The 22,824-nt window shown below is 40.4% G+C and overlaps 1 protein-coding gene across 2 annotated transcripts in view; it reads left to right on the plus strand.

The window, feature by feature from the left end:
- LOC109050933 (activin receptor type-1C-like) overlaps positions 1 to 22,824 on the plus strand; it is an 88,971-nt gene that overhangs the window by 44,722 nt on the left and 21,425 nt on the right. For both annotated transcript variants that reach the window (XR_006155532.1, XM_042730595.1), the window contains exons 3-8: positions 5,027 to 5,269; positions 5,376 to 5,606; positions 13,502 to 13,669; positions 20,672 to 20,828; positions 21,272 to 21,396; positions 22,352 to 22,482. Coding sequence is in view for 1 of the 2 variants with exons in the window: in XM_042730595.1 (XP_042586529.1) it covers positions 5,027 to 5,269; positions 5,376 to 5,606; positions 13,502 to 13,669; positions 20,672 to 20,828; positions 21,272 to 21,396; positions 22,352 to 22,482 (1,055 nt within the window). In the remaining variant the exon portion in view is untranslated. The remainder of the gene's footprint in view (positions 1 to 5,026; positions 5,270 to 5,375; positions 5,607 to 13,501; positions 13,670 to 20,671; positions 20,829 to 21,271; positions 21,397 to 22,351; positions 22,483 to 22,824) is intronic.

The raw sequence follows: 22,824 nt of genomic DNA on the forward strand, positions 1-22,824 counted from the left end.
TATATTACCAACATACATGTTTCACATTATTTCTGGGAAGAGAAAGCAGCACAGCCATGTTTTACTGTTGCAGTACAGAAAAGCAAACCTGACCAAAGCTAACGTTACCTGTAAAGTATTTAAATCATGCAGTTATCACAAACCATCGCCATATGCATATTGCGATATGCTCATTTGCAATGCTCCAATAATTTTGATATATTTTGCAGCCCTAGACTCAACATTGTCCAATAAAAACCAACTTACCTTTAAAGGTGTCTATAAGATTTTCAAGCTGCCATTCAGACAATTTTCCTCTCACAAACGTGTCCATGAGTGGCAGCAGTCACTAAAATGAAATTTGAAAGTAAGTTAAATTAGAATTTCACATAGCCTAACTGCTGAATTTAGGCAGTTTCTATTCATTATTTTGACATTAGCTTTCAAATTCTGTAAGTAACTTGCATGACACTGTTTTCAACTGAAAATGGAAAACTTTTTATGCGTTTTGGCTGTTCATTTACACGACAACAGTGTGTTTTGGTCCTGGAATTTTGAGTTTAAACTTAAGCTTTTGAAACCGGATTTCAAAGTGCAAAGTTTTGAAAACGATGCCTTTACTCAGTGACGTTACTGTCTCTCTCCATGTCAACAAAAACTGTCTGCGCATAATTATCTGATAATTATGTGTTCACATGGGGAGTTTCTTGACGAAGTGACATCGCCAACTACTGACCTGGCATGCATACAGCCTTTTAAATCATTTTCACAGATCCGTGTAAAAGGGGATCGTTTTTAAAACGTTGACGTCTTCCTTTAATACATCGTTGCCCTCTAAACATTTCTGACATTTCGGCCCACGGTCATATCCGTTTTTAAATCAGTGTCATCTGTTAGTTTATAAGACTTTATTCAGAGCAGTGCCATGACAAGTATAAAAGCAAGGCTGTAAAGGATAAACTCACCGTGTTTTAATGGCATCCGCAGTAAAAAAAAAGCTGTATATAACTCCTAGATCTATTTTTCCACAGCTCATATTGACTGGGGAGTTTTATTGAATTTTCTCAGACAGATATTTTTGAGTGTTTCAGCAGAACACGGTAAATAGCAGTACAACTTGCTTTTAGAGATGCATGTCTATTCGTCACAGCCTCCCGTGTGATGGCAAAGATGGCGCTGTTGTGAATATAGCAAAAAACATTATTTGGCCTCAGAAATTCTTCGCGCACACTCGGCCGATGACCACTGTCTTAACAACGTTACTAAATTATAGTCTTAGCACCTAAAATCTTAACAACTTGTAATTTGTTTTCAGGGCGAGAAAACGCTTAACATGAAATCGATTTATTTCTCCTTTCCTCTGACGCTGTTTGTAAAGATTGCACGTCATTCATATAAAAACCTTTTTTTTTTTTTTGGCAAAAACGATTCTGGTTCAGAGTCCGACAGAGACTTTACAGAAGACACACGCAGACTGTGCTGGAACTTACCTCAGTTGCTTTTTCTGACGAGTATTTCTAAAATACAGCAGACTTTCCACACACAACTCACTCGCTATTTCCCGCCGATTTACGTGCGAGCCCTGTGAGGGACTAACTTACTGCGCTTGTAGGCCTATGGATTTCATACAAAACGCTTTCCTCACTTTTAAATACGCAACGTCCACAATGAATACGATAATAATTACGTGATTAATTTACAATTTAAACAGCATATTTCAAAAAGGCTGCATATATAGGCTAGCAGGTTTACAACTAAGGATTTAAGGGTGCTGCATTTTGTCAAAAAATCTAACCGGCTAGCAGTGTCTATTTAATGTTTCACAGAATAAATACGTTACCCCTCACACTTCCATATCAAAGACTGTATGTTGAACAGTGAAATTAGCTTGCTGTTACCACAACTTATTAAAAATATAGGTAAACATTCATATTAACTTACCATAAAACACTCCCCGCTCCGAGTGCGTGCCTCCTCCAGTCAGAAGTGAAGAATCCAGAAAGTTCCGCAAAGAATGAAAAAGTAATAAACCAGTTGCTGGGTCAAAATAACCCAACCAACTGTTTATTTGTGAATGACCCCGTTACAAATCATTTTACCCAGCATGAGCAACCCAATAATGTGTTTACAGTACCCCAAACAACCCAACTTTTTGACCCAGCACAATCAACCCAACAATTTGTTTACAGAAACAACCCAGCATTTTTTTGAGTGTGTCATCAGTTCTTCTGCAGTTCCTCGCGGAAGAATACTAGTCCTCTGCTGCTGCTGGGGGGGATTTCATAGCCTACCATATTTTCTAAACTGTAAAGTCACTTTTTATCATGATATATACTGTGATTTATTCTAAAATGACTTAAATAATGCATTTAACGTCAAATAACCTTAATGTAGACTTTTAAAAATAGGCGCATCAAGCAGCCTACTAGCTGTGTATTGGTTCATGTTTTGCGCTAAAGCAGTGCATTCTGTTGTTTTTATTTTTCAACGGGACGACATTCTGTAGTCATTTTGAATGTACACAAATAAAAATATGCATTTTACCATATGACTATAAATGACAACTTATTAAATTATTTCCCCTCTTCAGGAACAAATCCAGGTGAACATCAACTAATTCTCAATATTAATTAAATAAACTGTTTAGATTGCTGCATATTTCCTGTGCACTTCAATACTGATGTGCTTGACAGTAGTCGCGTTTTTCTGTTTTTATTTAACTAGGGTAACTAGTCAGATGTTGTTCTAAAGGCTTATTAGGTCTACCTTCTTTTTTCCGAAACAAACACACAAAAATGTCCTGCTCGCACTTACCCATTTAATGGCAGAGAACGGTGACTTTCACTTTTCATTCTTTAAGCGGATGCAAATCTGTCATAAAATAATATGCATCTCGTGGCGTATGCTATATTCCAAACGTTCTGAAGGTATACAGTAAGGTTTGGTGAGAAACAAACCAAATGGCAATTAATTACATTTATGTAAATCTTGTGTTACATTCCTGTGTGCGAGTGCACAAGTGTCCGACTAAATCAGACTACAGTTACTTTTTTATAGATTACATATTATTCACACAATAGAAATAAATGATTCATCGTTTATTGATTCTCTCTAATTCCTCTTTTTTTTTTTTTTTTTTTAAATTTTCTTTTTTTTAAATGTTCCTTTCTAAAATAGTCTACCGCTTATATACACTCAGAAAGTCTTCCAGTTTGTGGACATTCACACAGTTATCAGTCATTAATCCGGTGGCTATGCAGCATTTGACCAATGGGTTTACAAAAATAATTTCCAGGTTTAAGAAGTGTTTCAACATTGCATCAACTACTGATGAACGCATTATTTTTTATTTAAATGATCACTCAGTAGGTTAACCATGTATTATTATGTATTATTGAAAGGCTTTTGTCTTTCAAACTCATTAAAATGCACAAATTCTTATTATTTCTTATTTGCAGACATTCTCAAACTCTTTGTTCTCTGAACCTCTTTCACCTAACATATTTACTTTAAAGGGGTGGTCAATCAGCAATTCTGTAAAAGACAATATCTCCCTTGCGTTAAACTTTGAGCATCGTAACTTTGCAGATGTTTTTTATGCTCAAACAGCAACATTACACACTAAAGTTAAAAAAAGTGAAATCATAATCAGTGATCCTTTAAGTACCCTCTGACATAGATGAATGGTCATATGGCACAAACAAATGAAGGTAAACATAAAATATTTAATTTTTTTTAGTAAGTGTATGATTTATTTTAATTTTACATTTTTATGATTTAATTACTTTTCAGCCTTTCATTAAACTCTACCCCCAACCCCCCCCCCCGCAGTTCCTTTACGAACCCCAATTTGGGAAACCCTGACGTAATATAATGTTTAATGCACTTCATGTTGTTAATTACAATGAAAGGAATATATTTTCTCACTATTTGTATTTTTACATCATTATGGTACAAGATTATCCTGTTTAAATCAGCGTGATAAACGAGTTAGGTCAAAAGTAATCAAAAAGTAATCTGACTATATTACCTAAAACGTGAAATATAGTGGATTAGTTACTGACTACATTTTTTGTCATGTAATTTGGAATCAGTAACGGATTACAATTTGTAAATAATCTACCCAGCTCTGAATATACCCAAGTCAAAGCATTATTCTTTCCTTTTTGTATTAGTGTTTCAAATATTTATTTTGAAATAATTAATAATATTTATAATAATAATAATTAATTACTTAATAAAACAAACAAACTTACTGGGGGACCAGGGTAGGATATAGCCTGCCCTGGCATGCCCAGCTGATGCAAAGCATAGAATTTATATCTTCACAGAAGAAAGCCATAGGCTCTGCCACAGAACAGGTTGTGTCGAGCCATTCATTTGTCTGGTTGTTTGATGAGAAAAAGATTAAATGTAGTTGCAATAAAAAAGTTTAAGAATCTGTACAACTGCTGCTGCAGCAGAGGACTAGTATTCTGCCGCGCGGAACTGCAGAAGGACTGATGACAGCATGGTTTGATCTTTTTTTTTGTCTGACCAATCAGCAGAAAGGGGAGTTTAATTCCCGCCCACGTGTAGAAATCGAATATTCAAGCTGTTTATTAATTTTTCTAACCCTGAACGAAAAACTAAAAATTAAGCCGAATTCTTGTTTTTCATTTTTTGCAAAAAATTAAAAAACGAAAAAGGAGCCGTTTTTCATTTTTCTACTTACAAAATTAAACAAAAAATCGAATGACCAAAAGATACACGGACCGTTTACATTGAGTGCTCATGATTTCAAACGCCAACTGTCAAAACTCTCATGTCATGGTATATATGCTACTTCAGATGGCTATCTCTCTCCACAAATGTTGTGTATTCGTCCAGCACTATTTCCACCTTGGGTTTTTGAAAATTTCTTCACAAATATAATTTAACGTCAAAAACGTCAAAGACTTGTCAAAGACTTGTTACATAATTTGACATGGTTTTCAAATATCATCACCGTATAAAAAACATTGCATGATATGACCAACATATGTGTATGTTTGTGTATTTGGTGTAGAGCCACCGCCTGAGGGGTCTGGGTGGAGTCAGCTGGAACTAGCAGCCGTAATTCTTGTGCCATCGTGCCTGGTGTGTGTAGGTGTCATTCTGGGAATGTGTGCCGTACAAAACCTGCGGTGCAACCACATAAAAGCTCACAAACAGGATCCAGAGGAACCCCTGGATGACCAGACTCTGGTGTCACCTGACAAATGCCTAAAAGAGCTTATCTATGACATGAGCACCTTTGGCTCGGGATCAGGTAAGAGCTGTCTGTGCTCATCAAAACAAAAAAAGACAATTGTCAAATGTTAGTTAGCGTATGTTTTTTAACCCTTTAACTCACAGCTTACATGATATTCTTTCAGGATTGCCCCTATTGGTCCAGAGAACAATTGCTAGAACTATTGTCCTGCAGGAGAGTATTGGGAAGGGGCGCTTTGGGGAAGTGTGGAGGGGCAAATGGAGGGGGGAGGACGTTGCTGTGAAGATCTTCTCCTCACGAGATGAGCGTTCCTGGTTTCGTGAGACTGAGATTTATCAGACCATCATGCTACGCCATGAGAATATTTTGGGTTTTATTGCTGCTGATAACAAAGGTATCACATTTTACGATTTTGGTGTCTGAATGCATGACAATACATGAAGAACAATGATAGATTTTTTTGCATGGTTTTATTACATTTGTTAAATAAGTCCATTATAATCATAGAAGTAATCATATTATTGCATTATAACATTTTTGTAAGATTTCCTGACAGGAATTCCCTTTCATTTGTTTACTTGATGATGCTTCAATAGCTGATGCTATGGTCAGCGGCCAGGTAGCATATTTTTCTTTATCCTATGATGAGTTTGTTGATCATTGTTTATCACATTGTGAAGGCAGCTCTGCCTCGGACTCAATCCAAGATGGATGAGCAATTATTGGCTGGCCTTTTCCACACGTTTGCCTTAGAAGCTTTTGATTTTCTTACAGGGTCTCCATCAGGTAATAATAAGATCAGGAAAACAGCTTTTTTTATTATTTGGTACGGATCACAAACCCAGGTGTTTTTGACTTCACCATTATCTCTAAAATGGTGGAGAAGGGACATGCTAAGATGCCGGTGGTCTGAGAGACTGTTAAAGAGAGAGAGAAAACCTTGGCATGTGCTTGGAAATAACAGCCTCTGCCTCCAAATCCCTGCAGAGCTACATCAGCACTGATCGGCAAGTCTTATATGGGTGCTTGTCAGGCAGGTGTGGCTTTTTGCACTATGAGGGTGTTATAGGCAGATGTCCTTAAAGACATATTGTAGATGAGGGCTCTGGCTTGACAGCCGAGGCAGTCAAGGAGCTCAGGCAAGCTACTGCCTTGGTGCTGCAAGCTACATGCCTTAATAATCAAAAAATTTGCTGCTTATTAATAGTTAAGGCCCCGGTATACTTCAAACAAAGTTCATTTCCGTTCTTCATTTGGGGGCAAATAGAAGTTCTAAAAAAGGCTGAGTGACGGTATACTGTTTTCTAACATTCTGACACCTCCGCGCTGCTGGAGGTGGGGTGTAGATTAATGTAAACCTGACTCACGACGCTCTCGCGTATCCCCTAAACACAACAATGATGAAATGATGAAGTGTAGGCAATCTAGGTGTGAGACGGACACCAATGGACAGAATATTATAGACAAAAGAATAATGATTAACAACAGTTCAGAGTCAAGTATCATGTTTGCAATACAAAAGAACCATAATCAGTCCTTTATGGGAAGTGTATGTCTCATAGTCTGTAAAACGTTAGCATGATGTGGAAAAAAAAATATTGGAGTCAGTTTGTTACATTATTTTATAAGTGTTCATTTATTTTATTAAACTGGATAAACTGATACAGCTTTTATATAATTTATGTGGTGTCATGATTTACTTTTGATAAAGACAAAAGGTTTATTATTGTATGTTCCTGTGGCATTTCATTTATTGTTTACCCTTTAAATTTGTTTATTGAAAGAACAGCAGCAGCAGCAGTATGGTGTAACATTTATTTGAAACACATTTATTTGGTACTTGCTACCTTATACTCTTTCCTTTCATTCTTTTCATGGCTTTGGAAAACTTGTCTCGGAAGTTTCTCTGCGTCGCTTTTTGTCGTCGACACCAAGCTTTGTTGCAATTTCTTTCTAGGAATGAAATGCTTTCTCTGAATCTTTAAAATCGTACAGGTGTAAATATTTGTGCTAGCTCAGCTATTCGACACTCCAGTGTATTCCTGTTGCTAGTGACTAGGCCAGAGATATTGTTCTCTCTTGCCTGACCTTTGTTGAATGAGAAATGAACCAGGGAAAAAAAATTGCACGTCAAAGAAGGTGGAGTTTCAGAACACACCCACTGATTGCGTAACTGCCACAGACCAGTGAAAACTCAAAGGTGTTTAGGAGCCAAAACGAACTCCCCCAGAAAGTTTGCTTTGGTTAGCTGTTTCGAACTGGCGAAACAAACTCAAAATGAACTTTGTTTGGGCCTGATTTTGTTCAAAATGACGTCATATCAGTTCGTTCTTTGATTTCGTTTGAAGTATATCGGGGCCTTTAAATTTAAATATAGGTTTTGGGTAGGATTAGGGATATAGACTATGGTCATGGAGAATATGTGCTTTAGAAGTACTAATAAACAACCAATATGTTAATAGGTATGCTAATAAGGAACTAGTTAATAGTGAGAATTGGTGCCTATACTAAAGTGTTATTGGTTCTTCTAATCAAATCATACAGCAAGGTTACAGAAGTCAAGTCAAGTCACCTTTGTATTGCACTTTATACAACACAGCTTTACAAAAATAAACAGGAAAATAATGATTCAATGATGCAAATAGATATCAATTCTGTGTTCAATAACTGTGTAAAGTCAATTATGAAAGTAGTTAATTTAGCTGTAAAGTAGCCCTTTAGAAAGTGATTTCATCATCTAGCTCAGTTCAGTTCTTATCTAAAAGTGTCAGTATGTTAATTTCAATAACATGCTGTATATTTAGTGTCCCCAACTAAGCAAGCCAGAGGTGACAGTAGCAAGTAGCCCAAACTCCATACAATCCAGTTCTGGTGCATTCTGCCTCGTTTCAACAAAGTGCTCCCCACAACTGTTAGTTCATTAAAAGCTCAAGTTTTGATGCACAATACGCTTTCTCTGTAAGAGAAAGGAGCCATATAAGAAATCTCTCCTTCTCACAGGGATGCCGGTATTTTCTGGTCATGAAGAAGGATGCTTGTTTGTGTCTGATCCGGGATTTGCATCCAGATTTAACAATTCTGACACTGGAGATCATCCTGTCTCAGATTCAAACCAAAGATTTGTTCATGACGGTTCATCTGAAGGATGCATATTTTTGTATTGAGACCAATCAAAGACACAGGAAGTTCCTCAGGCTTACCAGTTTTGTGTTCTTTCATTTAGTTTGCCCCTAGCTTCACATATATTCATGAAATGCATGGATTCCACTCTGGCCCCATTGAAGCTTCAGGGTGTACAGGTTTTAAACTTCCTGAAAGATTGGCTTATTCTTCCACAATCACAGGAGATTGCAATTTGTTTTCCGAGGTGTAACAGATGTTTTTTTTTTTCTTTTTTTTTTTTTTAAGAAGGTAATCTAGTTTAATGCACAATGCACTGTCGTTTCAGAGCAGGGAAGGGCAGATGATCCAAGTGAGTGGCCTCTGACCATCATGGCCTCCTAACAATCCCCATATCGACTGATTGGCTTCATCACTCTGTCTCCTCTCTACCAATAAGCTGGTGTGTGGTGGGCGTTCTGGCGCACTATGGCTGCCGTCGCGTCATCCAGGTGGATGCTGCACACTGGTGGTGGTTGAGGAGATACCCCTAACAATGTAAAGCACTTTGAGTGCTTAGAAAAAGCACTATATAAATGTAAGGAATTAATTAATTAATTAATATTATGGCATATGGCACAGTGTTCTCACAAGTTTCATTTGACCTGCTCAATATGAGGCTCTTTTAATGGTGGATCAACAGTCAGGGGGTAAAGTCCCTGCTGGCATTACATGCATATGACTCTTTTACCATGAAAACAGCCCCACTACTTTGAAGTGCAGTCTGTTGTTGCAAGATGATCATCACAGATGCCTCATCTCATTTGGTACATAAATTTGTTTAGAGAAGATGGCTGTGTTTGGCCCTGATCAATTTTCTTGTAACTGAAATGTCAGAGGGGGAATGCGTTCATATCCCTTGTGTAAGTTAGCAAGTTGTGTTCTGTTCTGGGCACAGAGCAAGTCCTGTCATTGAGGGTGGTCTATATCTCAGGTTGGCTAAACCAAGGCACGGGTTGAGGCCCAGAGAGTGGAGGCTACACTTTTAATTAGTAAGTCTGAACTGGCAGAGATTTATAAGGGCAGAGGTGGATCTGTTTCTTCGAAACAGCACAGTGCCCTCTTTGGTTCTGTCCCCTCCATCACTTTTGGGAAGAGATGCTCTGGCATTGCAGTAGTTATTGGCCAACATGTACATTGATCTCGGCGGTTCTTTCGAGAACGAAGGAAGACAGAGTGCATCTTCTGTTAATTGCTCCATTTTGGCAATGTTTGGTTTTCGGACCTGCTGTCTGTTCTGGGGGATTTCCTTGGGAGATTCCAGTTAAGCCAGAAACATTTATCAGACTTGGGGTACTAAATGACACCCTCATCCAGGGATGAATCTTTGGGTTTGGCCTCTGAATCTCCATCTCCATTCTGACTAATTCTGATCTCTCCTCAGAGATAACTGACCATGGAACAACATTGTGATTGACCTTTAAGTGGGAGCGTTTTGTTTCCATGGTGCAGATAGGAAGGGTTGGATCTGGTTCACAGGGTTGTGTTGACTTCGTATTGCTCCCAAGCTATTTTGTTACAGTCCTCTTCTTCTCTGCCCTCCGAGTCTCTGGAGAGTGGAAGGTTGCACAGGCTTTGCCCAGTTAGGACATTAAAGGTTTACTCTGACCATATAAGCCAGTGGAACAAGTCTGATCAGATATTTATTTGTTAAGGTGGCTGTAGCAGGGGAGCTGCTGTTACCCTGAAAAGGATATCTCATTGGGTGAGAAATGATATTTGCAAAACTTTTTGAGGTACGTTGTGATCTTCACCTCTGGGAATTTTTGGCACACTCTACCAGGGATGTGGCTTTTCCCTAAACTTTGCTTAGAAGAGTGTCCTTGGAGGATATGTGTGCAGTGGCAGGCTGATAACCGATCAGTTGCCTCATTGTTCAGTGCTGTAGTATACTGTTCTCATAGCAGAGATTAGAATGTCTTGGTCTCGTATATATTCCCATAGTGTCAGTTACTGATGCACTGTCTTGTTCTCTACTCAGGAAACCAAGATTGCATACCTTACCGAAACTTTTTGTTAAATAATGCTCCTAGTGCATTTTGCTTTAGGTTACCAAATCAATGCAAGTTTAAAAGGAAAGTCATAATTTACTCCCTTAATGTCATGCCAAACCTGACTTTCCTTTACATACAAACACATATAGTATAGTTGCAATAAAAATTATTTGATTTTGCTGCCAAGAACAAAATGTTATGCAAAATAATTCAACAAAAAGGCATCAGTAAACCATTGGAGAAAGTGTATTAAAACACATTTAAGTGATTGTTGATGAATAATGTAAAAAAAATAAAAATAAATAAATAAAATCATCTCTTAACATTCATGTACAAAATTATTCAACCCACAAAAGTCAAATATTTTAATTTTTACAACAATTCAATAAATGCTGCTTGCGAGTGCTTAGAAGATTATGGCACCTCTCTATTGCAATCTTGTCCCATTCCTCACTTGAAAAAGCTTTCAAATCACTGATGATCTTTGGTTTTCACATTTCCACTGCTTTCTTCAAATTTCACCAAATATTTTCAATACAATTTAAATATGAAGACTGAACAGGCTTCTCAAACACATTCTATGATCAATCCCTGAACCAAGCATAGGCAGATTTGAATGTTTACTTTGGGAAGGCTGTCCTGCAGGGAAGTCCATTGCTGATCAATCTTTAGTCTCTGCACCAAAGGCATCACAATCTTTGCCAGAATGGCATGATGCTTAAAATAATCCATGATGTCCTTCATACAGTCAACAACTTCACTTCCAACAGCAAAACACCCTGATAACAATACAAGTCCACCTCCATATTTGGCCTTAGGTATGGGTTTTTTCTGCTTATAAGCTTAGCTTTTCTTGCATCAGATATGCAGAACCTAATTTTACCAAGTGCCACATGTTCCTGGATCAACATCTTTGTTGACCATGGAACAACATTGTGATTAACCAATCAGATTTGAAGAACCAGTTTATAGTTTTTGTGAAGTTTAGGCTTACAGTCAGTGTTTGGTGCTTGTACATCAGTCATTCATCTATCATTTCCTCTGATTTTAGGGATTACTCATTAGACATGTCACCAGATATACTACTGATCCAATGGGCCCAAAAAGTTCCAGTTTGGTCACATCAATCCATAAATGATTCTTCCAGAACTACATAACTACTTATTATCTAGCCTTTTATGTTCTTCTTGCTCAAGAGTGGTATTTGGGAAGATGCCCTAATGAAGGCCATACTTGTCTAGGGTTCTTCTTATACTCTGCATTGAAATGGTGTTTTCCTCCTTCCATCTTGCAAGTCTTTAACAGTACATTGCAGGTTTTTTCTCAGTTGCTCTTATCAAAAAGTTTTATGATATTGTGGCTTTTCTTCAACACCCTCAAATGTTTTCTGGTATAACACATTTTAATCTAAGGAATAAGGCTGTGTCTCTGGGAACTTTTATGGTGCTTTTTCCACCGCAAGGTACGGCACGGTATGGTTCGGTACGATTGACGTTTTCAACTGGGTACAGTACCTGGTACCTGGTACTTTTTTCAGTACCACCTCGGTTGAGGTTCCAAGCGATCCGTACCATCACCTAAACATGACATGTAAACTCTGCTGATCACTGATTGGCCAGAGAGAATCGTCACTGAACTTGCGACACGAGACACAACTGCATCCAAAAACTTTAAAATGCTGCCTCCGAAGGCAGGAAGGCATTAAACAGAACTGCTAGATTTAAATCAGCAAAGTCATCGAAGGATCGAACAAAGGTTTTGAACGAGTGCACCTTTTTTTTTAACAACCAAAAAATGCCTGTTTCGTTGTCTGTTGAGGAAGTACAGATGTTCCTCTCATTGATAGCTGAGGAGCAGATCCAGCGAGAGCTTGATGGGGCAATGCGGGATGAAAAAGTTTTTCAGGATTCGTGGCAGTAGAGGCGGCGCAACTATAACGACATGTGTATAATCCCGCCCACTCTAAAACGGTACTAAACTGCAGTGGAAATGCAAACCGAGCCAAGCCGTGCCATGCCATACTGCATCAGCTAAGTTTATGTATGCATAGGGTGGCCATATGCGCCATTCATACAGGACACGTCCTGGCCAGGATTTTAATATTGCCTAAAACATCCAAAGCAGTTTGATCAATAACATGCAGGTATTGTATACAATCGACCAATCGTGGGGCTGCGCGTGAGAAGGTGAGATCTACAGGGAATGATGAAAGTGATGAAAATATGCGCACGTGTTTATTTGTTCATTTGACTTGAAGCGTCACTGCGCACCAATCAAAAAAAGACACCAAAGTGTGAGCGACGCTTCAAGTCAAACGAACGAACAAACAGACAAGAGTGATTCTAAAGCATAAGGAGCTGTCTGCTCTGCTCTCTATAGCTCTCATGAATCTCGCACAACAATCAACCTGCACAGTGTAAACAGCCAAAACCTGGATATTTTAGGCAATATTAAAATCCTGGCTGGTACATGTCCCGTATGAACGGCGCATATGGCCACCCTATGTTTGCATAACAGCTGAAGCTACTGTAATTCTGTTTCCTACCAGAGTTTCTAAATACTTATTTGTTTTTTAAGATAATATTGTTTTCCTTCCATAAAAAATAGTGACTTAAAACAGCAATGTTGCATAGCCATTGGCATATGACATAGCTATGTTATTAAAAAATCCTGTAACTCAAAAGTATTACATATCTTTAGACATTATCACTCGTAATATGCCAAAAAAAAAAAAAAAAAAAACTGTTATAGATGCAGTTTGTATACAATTCTAAAATGTTTGCATTTCTAAAGTACTACAGTCCCAGGGGGGTTGAATCATTTTGATTGCATATGTCTATTTGAAATACATTTGTGAAATAATAATGATAAAGATTATGAGGAGGTAAATTATTATTACACGTACAGTCACATGTACTGGTGGGAGGAAAATATATATATATTTTTTCGGTTATTAAATCAAAATTAAATTTCAAGTTGATTTTTTTTTTTTTTTTTTTTTTACTTATGAAATTCAAAGAGTACATTTCTAAGCACTTGCCATGCAATTTGGTTTTAAAATAATCTGGTATGTTCTTTTTCACCTTGTTTGAATGTCCTGCATTGTAATCTATCTCTTTTTTCTGTCTTTCTTCAGATAATGGCTCATGGACACAGCTGTGGGTGGTGTCTGAGTATCATGAGCACGGGTCTCTCTTTGATTACCTGAACAGATACACGGTATCAGTGGAGGGGATGATAGTTCTGGCACTGTCCATTGCCAGCGGCATTGCCCACCTGCACATGGAGATTATTGGCACTCAAGGTATCACACTCAGTAGGAATACGGGAATATGCAATGAAACATCAGTTTGTTTGTTTTTTTTGCTTTTGGTCTTGTTTCACTGTGGGAGAAACACCTTTACTGGGAGAAAAACATTAGCTGTGGAAATCCATCTCCCTTTGGCAACACAGTACAATAAATGTAATCAATATAGTTACATTTTAAGTGTAATACTGATCATGGAATAAATGTAATTAATATATAAGACAAGTCAGCAGAGCAGAACTCATTATCTGGGTTGTAGTTCAACACATTGGTAGTCTTTAAAGCCCATGCTAGAATAATTGTTAGAGATGCAGGCAGTGATCTGCGAAGCATCCCTCACTGTCTGGCTGGTATTACCAGACTGATTATGGAGCTTGTTCATGGAGACTGCAAGACATCCAGCCAGTTCCCCTTCAGGAACTCAAGCTGTGTCGAAATGCCATAGGAATGCCTTCAGCGTGACCACACTCTAAATCACATGTGTAATCAGTCTAATGGATGGGTGAGATATCACGGGCGGGGTGACGTAGAGACCAGGAAGCTTAAAAGCATGTGTGGTGGATACAGCGGCAGCTTTCTGTCATTCAGCAAGCACTCTGTGTGTGTGTCAGTTCTCTCCATTTGTGAGTCTTATTTAGTGTTGTTTGTCCATCATACTTAACCTGTTAGCCAGCACCCCCCATTATGGGACTCACAGCTGAAAGTGCCCTACCTAACTTAAAATTGTAACAGTTCCTTACTTCAATCTGTTACACACATAATTTTGGTGTCTTTGGAAAGAAGACCCTTTGGGCTGTACTTTTGTTCAACCAGAGTTGATAATGCTCAAAAATATTAAAAGTTATAGACACTGAAGTTCCCTGAAATTTTTTTTTATTTGATATAAAAATACATGAAATCAGTCCTGGAGCAATCTAGAAAAATAAAGGGGTTGAAAGTCAAATGTCTCATGAGTTTCTTATTCAAATCTGAAGGAGATACCATGAAAAATGAGATTCCTGCAACCATTTTTCTGAGACTATGTCTAGCCCACCAACCCCCCCCCCCACCACCACCACCACAAATATATAAAAAAATGTACCTTTACCTTTAACTGTACTGAAGGGTTCTACAAACTATTTTAGTCATTAAACATACCACTGCATATTTTTTTCAATTATAAAACACTAGACAGAAACTTAGACATCAAATAACTGATTTATTTGAGCACTAGAAAAATACAATAAGAATAATTTGAGTAAGAAAAATAAGAAAAATAAAAAAGATTTAACTATATGCCTGTATATAACTGTATGCCAATAACAGTACATCCTGAGATTGCTAGAAATGCAGCATTTACAATGAATTACAATGCAAATACGTGCTGATGGCCAGTTATAGAGATGGTAATCATATAAATGCGCCATAAAGTTAATAAATCGCACTCTATTCAAATAGATGGCGTTCACATTGATAGCTGTGATTACACAGTAATAGCGAGCTGATTTGTGCTCAAACAGATGGTAATCATGCAGATACAGGCACATTCAACATAAAACACACTCACACATATATAAAAAATTTTGAAAAAAAAAGAAAAAAAAGAATAAGGCGATCGCTAACTTCCGCCTCCATCAGATGACATGTGCGTCAGAGCGTGCGTCACGAGCCATCACGAGAGAGCGCCAGAATTCAAATAAACAATCTTTCGCCTATCTTTCACTTTTTTTTTTTTGGTGGATTGTCTCATTCTGTTTGTGACACTGTACGCTAAAAAACCATGCCGTTTTTTTACTAACAAGACGCAGTTTCTGAGCGTGAGTTATTCCATAACGGACACAAACAATTCTGTCCCTGAAGAACTCAAACGTAAACAAAGGAATTATCATCCATATTACAACATTATTGCTTCGTTGGACTAAATGTGCTCCATGAGATGTCGTTCAGTAAACCCTTACCTTTCTAACTAAACCGGGATTTACAGCTGTGGATGTGTTTATGACTCGCTATTACGACGAATCTGGTATATACTGCGTTTTCATTCTTCATGTTTTGATGTGTACTGCTTACACAAATCTAGCAAATACATTCTTTATAAGCTTTCCATTGAAAAACAGCGATCTGTCGTCTATGCTTGAGGCTTAGATCTTTATAATGATATATAGTTTTTTTTCAAGATTAAATTTGTCCCGTTTCATTTCATCTGTTCGTAAATATTGACACGTGCAAACAAGGGGATCTGAGGACGCCGGCGTCTGGGTGCAGGCTAACAGGTTAAGGCCAAAGTTAAACACAAGGGCAAGAGCAGGCAGCATTATAGGCTGTGTGTTCCTCCCTGCCCGCGCTACATTATGGGTGGGGATACACTCAGTCTGTGTGTTGTCTGCTTGTATCTCTAGGGAGCTGACTGCCCGCATTGCGAGTGTTTTCCAATGCATACGCTTCGCTCCTGGAAGGGTCTCTTTGAGGAGGGAGCCTTCACCAGCATTCCTTGCGGTGCCGGCCCCGCTTCTGCTGAGGCAGAGTGGCATCTGCTCTTGTGGGGATCTCAAATGGATCTGGCGGAGAGAATGGAGTCTTGGGAGTCCCTTTCTTCTTCCTCACCCACCAGATCCAGTGCCTGCTCTCTGAGATCGGAAGCCCACTCCGCGGTTTCTTCCCCCCCAGGGAGAGGGCTTGATGCATTGCCTGTCTTAGGAGGTTGACGTGGAGGTCGTCAATGAGGGCTCGCCCCCTCGCTATTGGAGGTTGTTACTTATGCCGTGGGAAGGTTAAACATCGACCGGCCTGCCGAGAAACAGGCTGAACCGCTGAAAATCAAACTCAATGAACGTTTTTTGCGGAGTAAGCCGCTACCTCCACGCCGGACCCTGTCCTTCTTCCACAATCTCCACACCGAGGAGTTGAGGTCATGGGTAAGATCCATCTCAGCCCGTATCTTTAGTCTCGCCTCTAGTCATTATGCCAACGTGGCGGGTCTTAATGATCATGGCTACAGGGCGATGCCTCAGGTCGCACAGACACTCAAGAGATATCTGTCCCCCAGCACAGCATCTTCCTTGAAAGCTCCGGCATTGCCCTCAAAGCCGCTGCGCATCACCTCAGCACCGGTGGGCAAGGGGTACATGGCAGCAGGTCAGGCTGGCACTTGCTTGCACACCATGGTGGTGTTGCAGGCTTACCAAGCCGATCTGCTGAAAGAGCTAGATGAAGGTGAGGAAATTAAGTCTGATGTTATCTATGAGCTGAAATGAACCACTGATCAGTCTCTCCGTGCCACTAAAAAGACTTCCTGCACCATAGACAGGTCTATGGCAACGCTGGTGGCGGTACCTGTGACAACTGTGGTTGACCCTGTCTGATATGAAAGAGAAGGACAGGGTCTTCCTCATGGATGCCCCGCTTGTGGCCTGTTCAGCGACGCCATCAATTCCATCATCGACAGGTTTCAGGAGGCTCGTAAATAGGTGGCATTTCAGCGGTTCCTTCCTCGCCACTCACTAGCTCTTGGGGCTGCCGGCCGGGAGCAGCCCCTTCCATGTACCAGCTCAAAAGCAGAAAGTCGCTCTAGACTTCTAAGTCTTCTAAGGTGAATTCCATCTGTGGACCGTTCTTCTGTCTAAGAAGACCTCGGCCAAGAAGTCCTGATGCTCATGGCTCAGGACTTCAGAGGGCAGGCCCCTCTTTTGGAAAGAGCGGTGTACACCTCATCATACTGTGCCCGTCTCTCTTCAGTGCTCTCAGGATCTGTTAACCTTGCCACCCACAGTGCTTCAGAGCGCAGCGGTCTCTGGCAAGCACTTCTCTCAGTCTCCGCCCGGAAACATAGCGGTACTGAGAGGCTTACTACCTCTTAGGATGTCTGAAGAGCAGCTAGTTCGGCCATCGCCTGCTGGTCCACTGCTTCAGGGCAATGAGCTAGCCACACCAGAGGTCAGTCTCGGGAGATTGATTCCCTTAGTAGACTATTTGGCAGCATGGAAACTTCTGCCAAATGTGTCTCAATGGGTCTGTAGAGAGAGGCTACAGTATCCAATTCAGTTCTCCACCGCATCATATCTGCATGGTTCTCCCCTCTCTGGTGGGCCCCGAGCAGGCTCTGGTAATGGAACAAGAAGTAAACACTCTCTTGAAGAAGGAGGCTATCAAGGTGGTCCCTCCTCACGACAGAGAGTACAGGTTCTACAGCCGGTACTTCATAGTTCCGAAGAAGGATGGGGGGTTACGTCTGATTCTAGAGCTGCGTCAGTTGAACCGCACAGTCATGAGACTGAAGTTCAGGATGCTCATGATCAAAAAAGTCATGTCTCAGATCAGATCCAAGGACTGTTTGTCACAATAGATCTGAAGGATGCATACTTCCATATCTCCATCCTTTCTCAACACAGGAAGTTCCTGAGGTTTGCTTTTGGGGGCAAAGCTTACCAGTGTCAGGTTCTTCCCTTTGGCCTTACACTCTCACCCCGCACTTTCACCAAGTGTGGGGATGCTGCTCTGGCTCCTCTGTGACTCCAGGGCATCCGCATACTCAACTAATCAATGACTGGTTGATATTAGCTCACTCAGAGCAGATGGCGGTTCGGCATCGAGATGTCATTCTCGCCCATATGAAAGAGCTGGGGTTAAGAATAAACACCAAGAAAAGTGTGCTTTCTCCATTACACAGGACCACTTATCTAGGAGTGGTGTGGGATTCGACCACGATGCAGGCACATCTGTCTCTTGCTCAGATCAAGTCGATACTCACTGCAGTCATGAGAATGAGAGAAGGCCGGTCACTCATTGTCAAGCAGTTTCAAAATCTGCTGGGTCTGATGGCAGCTGCATCCAATTTGATACATTTTAGCCTCTGTACATGAGACGCCTACATTGGTGGCTCAAGACCAAGGGGTTCTCCCCAAGAATGATGTGATGCCTACATGCCTTAGACATGTGGAGGAAACCTTGGTTCTTGTCTCTGGGCCCCGGTGCTGGGAGCTCCTTGTCGTGGCATAAAGCTAGCGACGGACGTGTCCCTCACCGGTTGGGGAGCTGTTATTGGTGGCCGCCCACGGTCTGTGGAGCCATCGGCGTCGCCGTCTCACATGGCATATCAACTGCCTGGAGATTCTGCCTGTGTTTCTAGTATTGAAACACTTTCTGACAGACCTAAGAGATCACCATGAGCTGTTATGCACTGACAACACAGCTGTGGTCTCTTACATCAACCACCAGTGAGGTCTGCTTTCGCGCCCCCTTTACAGGCAGGCGCACCAGATCCTTGTGTGGTCCCAGGGGAAACTCCTCTCACAGAGAGGAGTTCACATCCCTGGGCATCTTGGGAGCAGACATCCTATCGAGGCAGGGGCCAAGGCCTGGTGAATGGAGGCTTCACCCCGATGTGGTGAAGCAGATATGGAGAGTTTTTGGCCAGGCTCAGGTAGACCTGTTTGCGACTCAGGGGACATCATACTGTCCCCTCTGGTTCTCTCTGACTCATCCAGCTCCTCTCGGACTGGACACTATGGTGCAGACTTGGCAGAGGCTTCGTCTGTATGCCTTTCCACTGATCACTCTGCTACCGGGAGTTCTGGAGAGAGTACACAGTGACGGGGTCTATCTATTGCTAATGGCCCCATTCTGGCTGGGCTGAGTATGGTTCTGGGACCTGGTGTCCCTTCTTGACGGTTCTCTATGGGAGATTCCCATCAGAAGGGATGTCTTCTCTCAGACAGGGAGTTGTTGAGACCATCCTCCAATCCAGAGCTCACTCTATGAGGAAACTATATGCCTTGAAGTGGAAGCTTTTCACTTCTTGGTGTAGAGACTGCCAGCTCGACCCAGTTAACTGAATAGTTGGTATAGTGCTGGAGTTCCTGCAGGCTGGATTACTTTGCAGGGTTGACCCACTCCTGCTTGAAGGTCTATGTGGTGTCCCTTGTGGCCTACCATGGTGGTCAGTCAGGCCTCCGGTACAATCTTGTGTTCCCTCGTGGGACCTAGCCGTGGTGCTAGAGGCTCTCTGTAAACCTCCTTTCGAGCCTATAGAGGAGATATCTGATCCCCATCTCACTATAAAGAGTACTTTTCTTCTAGTGATTTATGCGTTTCCATGCAGGACATGTAGGTGACCCATACTCAGAATTCGTGCTCTGCATTTAACCCATCCAAAGTGCACACACACAGCAGTGAACACACACCCAGAGCAGTGGGCAGCCATTTATGCTGCGGTGCCCGGGGAGCAGTTGGGGACACCTCCTTGCTCAAGGAAACCTCAGTCTCGGTACTGCCAGCCCGAGACTCGAGCCCACAACCTTAGGGTAAGGAGTCAAACTCTCTAACCATTAGGCCACGACTTCCCCCTAACATTCGTCAGGTTCTTTGGCCTCGATATTCGAGCCAGTCCGGGCTCCTCTGTTCTCTCGCCCTAGCTGTGCTCTTCCACACTAGGCAGTAAGTCTGGCGGTGAGGGCATACTCATTCCCATAGCTTTTGATGCAGCTCGAGTTCCTGAAGGGGAATGCTTCTAGGTTATGCATATAACCATGGTTCCCTGAGGGAACGAGACGCTGCGTCTCATTGGCATACTTCCGGCATCCCTGCAAGTACTTACTTCATTTCCCAGAAGCTGCCGCTGTATCAACCGCACGTGCTTGCAAGTTTCCTGGTCTCTACATCACCCCGCCCATAAGATCTCATCTGTCCACTGGACTGATTAAACACATGATTCAGAGCATGGTTACACTGAAGGCGTTCCCATAGCATTTCGATGCAGCATCTCTTTCCCTCGGGGAACCATGGTTACATTCGTAACCTAGAGACGTTTTGCATTACAATAATCTCTTCCTGAGTACATGAACCAGCCATAGCTAATTAGTCAAAATAAATAAACAACATGGAATGACGTAATAAAATTGTCACTTTTTACTTCTGGGTGTCCTAAATATACTTAAACACTAAAGACTCCCTTTCTGCATGAAAATGCCTGGTCAGGTATATGATGTGTACTGTTATTAAATTAGCTTATTGCTCTTGGGACAGGGAAGCCTGCCATTGCTCACAGAGACATAAAGTCAAAGAACATTCTGGTTAAGAAGAATGGAACTGCTGTGATTGCTGATCTTGGTCTGGCTGTCAAACATGACTCCAACACCAACACTGTTGACATCCCCATTAACCACAGAGTGGGCACCAAGAGGTTAGACAATAATTTTCTTACATAAGGTCATTGTTACTTTAAGTATTAAATCATAAAAACTTCAGTGGAAGAGCCAATCACTGTATTTGAAGCAGCTGTCTCTCAGTAAATAAATACAGGATAAGAGCATTGGTTGCATGTGCAGACAGGTGCTATAATATGACTTATAAAGACTTTCTATTTACTATCATTGTCTGTGTGTTTTAGGCTTTGGATTTGTGTAATTAAGATTCTTGAGTGATAAAGAGCATGTATCTTTGCACGTATGTGTGTCTGTGTGTGTTCGTTCTCTGTTCCTCTCTGTGAACTTTGTATGCATTTCCTGTCCCTATATAAGACACGTCATTGTTTGCTTTCAGGTGTATGAGGACATCTTGATGGAGGTTAATGTGTTCATGCGGTGTGGGTACATTACTCTAATGTGAGTGTGTTTGTTTCTACAGGTACATGGCTCCTGAGATCCTGGACGATTCCATAAACACGAGCAGCTTTGAGTCATTTAAGCGTGCTGATATCTATTCACTTGGCCTGGTGTTCTGGGAACTTACTCGCAGATGTTCCGTCCAAGGTGCCTTCCTGTGTTAAATATTGTTCAGATCCAAATAAATATACACCAGCAGTGGACTGATTTAAATGATGTTCTTATTCATTGATGTTTTGAGTAAAGAATGGTTCCTTATATACTGAAATGGCTTGTGTATGTGTGTGTGTTTTTCATAAAGAAGTCAATGATAGATAGATATATATATATATATATTTATATATATGTAATATATAACAAGTTCATACTGACAGTCCTTAAAGGGATATTTTCCTTCAAAACAAAAATTCTGTCATTATTTACTCACCCTCATGTCATACTGTTTGGCGTTTTCCTTTTAAAAATGTCTCTCTCTTTTCAGACTGAAAAAAATATTTCACTCTTGTTATAAATATACCAGTCATCCACAGTTTATTTTTGTTTTTATGTCTGGTCAGTGATGCCTGTTCAGTGTTCAGAAACATTGCCCCCTAGGTACAATAAGAGGTAATAGGAAGTATTGCCTTAGCTAATAATATATTTGGTAAAGGTCACCAAACTTTGTGAGAAGTTTCGTCTGAGAGAGTCTTATTGAAAGACAAGGTGATGCCACTGTTTTAAACTACAGTATTTTATAGACCTGAGAGTAAACCCATATCCTGTGTGCTACTACTACGGCTACTACCCATATCACATGTGAAAAGGTTAGCCAATCGAAACAGTATTTACACGGAAGTCTTAAAGACACATTAGCATACAACACCTTGTTCAATTGTTAGGGTCAGATATAGTGAGAAAAATGGTCATGAGATGTAACTTGATGAATGTTTAGACCTTAACTAACATTTTATTTTCTTCCCTAAGGAAGACCATAACCTAAAAATATGACATACCAATTTAAATGTTGCACATCCACATCCACATCCAAACCTCTAGATTTTTTTTTTTTTTTTAATCAATACTTCTTTTAAATAAATTCTTATGAATGCTTTGTGCTCTGCAGGGATTTATGAAGATTTCCAGTTGCCTTATTATGACCAGGTGCAATCAGACCCATCAGTGGATGATATGAGGAAGGTGGTGTGTGAACAGAAACTACGACCCAACATTCCCAACCAGTGGCAGAGCTGTGAGGTTTGTGTGATAAACCTACCATTCAGGTGACATTTGATAATATGTCACTTTTATGAGGAATCTATTGAGCAGTTTACACAAATGTAATAATGCTTCGAAGGTTTATATTAAACAACTACATAATTTTCCTTTCGAAAACATCTTTAATGAACATAGTAAACAAAAAAACAAAAAAACAGCTTCTCATCGTAAACCTACTTCTTGATTATTTGTGTTTAAAGAGTTAGTTCACCCTAAAAACTAAATTCTCTCATCAGTTACTCACCCTCATGTCATTCCAAGCGTGTAAGTCTTTAGTTTATCTTATTTTGTTTTTTCTTGTTCATTAAATATCAACTTTCA

The sequence above is a fragment of the Cyprinus carpio genome, chromosome B9 (genome assembly GCF_018340385.1).
Source record: "Cyprinus carpio isolate SPL01 chromosome B9, ASM1834038v1, whole genome shotgun sequence".
Lineage (NCBI taxonomy): Eukaryota > Metazoa > Chordata > Actinopteri > Cypriniformes > Cyprinidae > Cyprinus > Cyprinus carpio.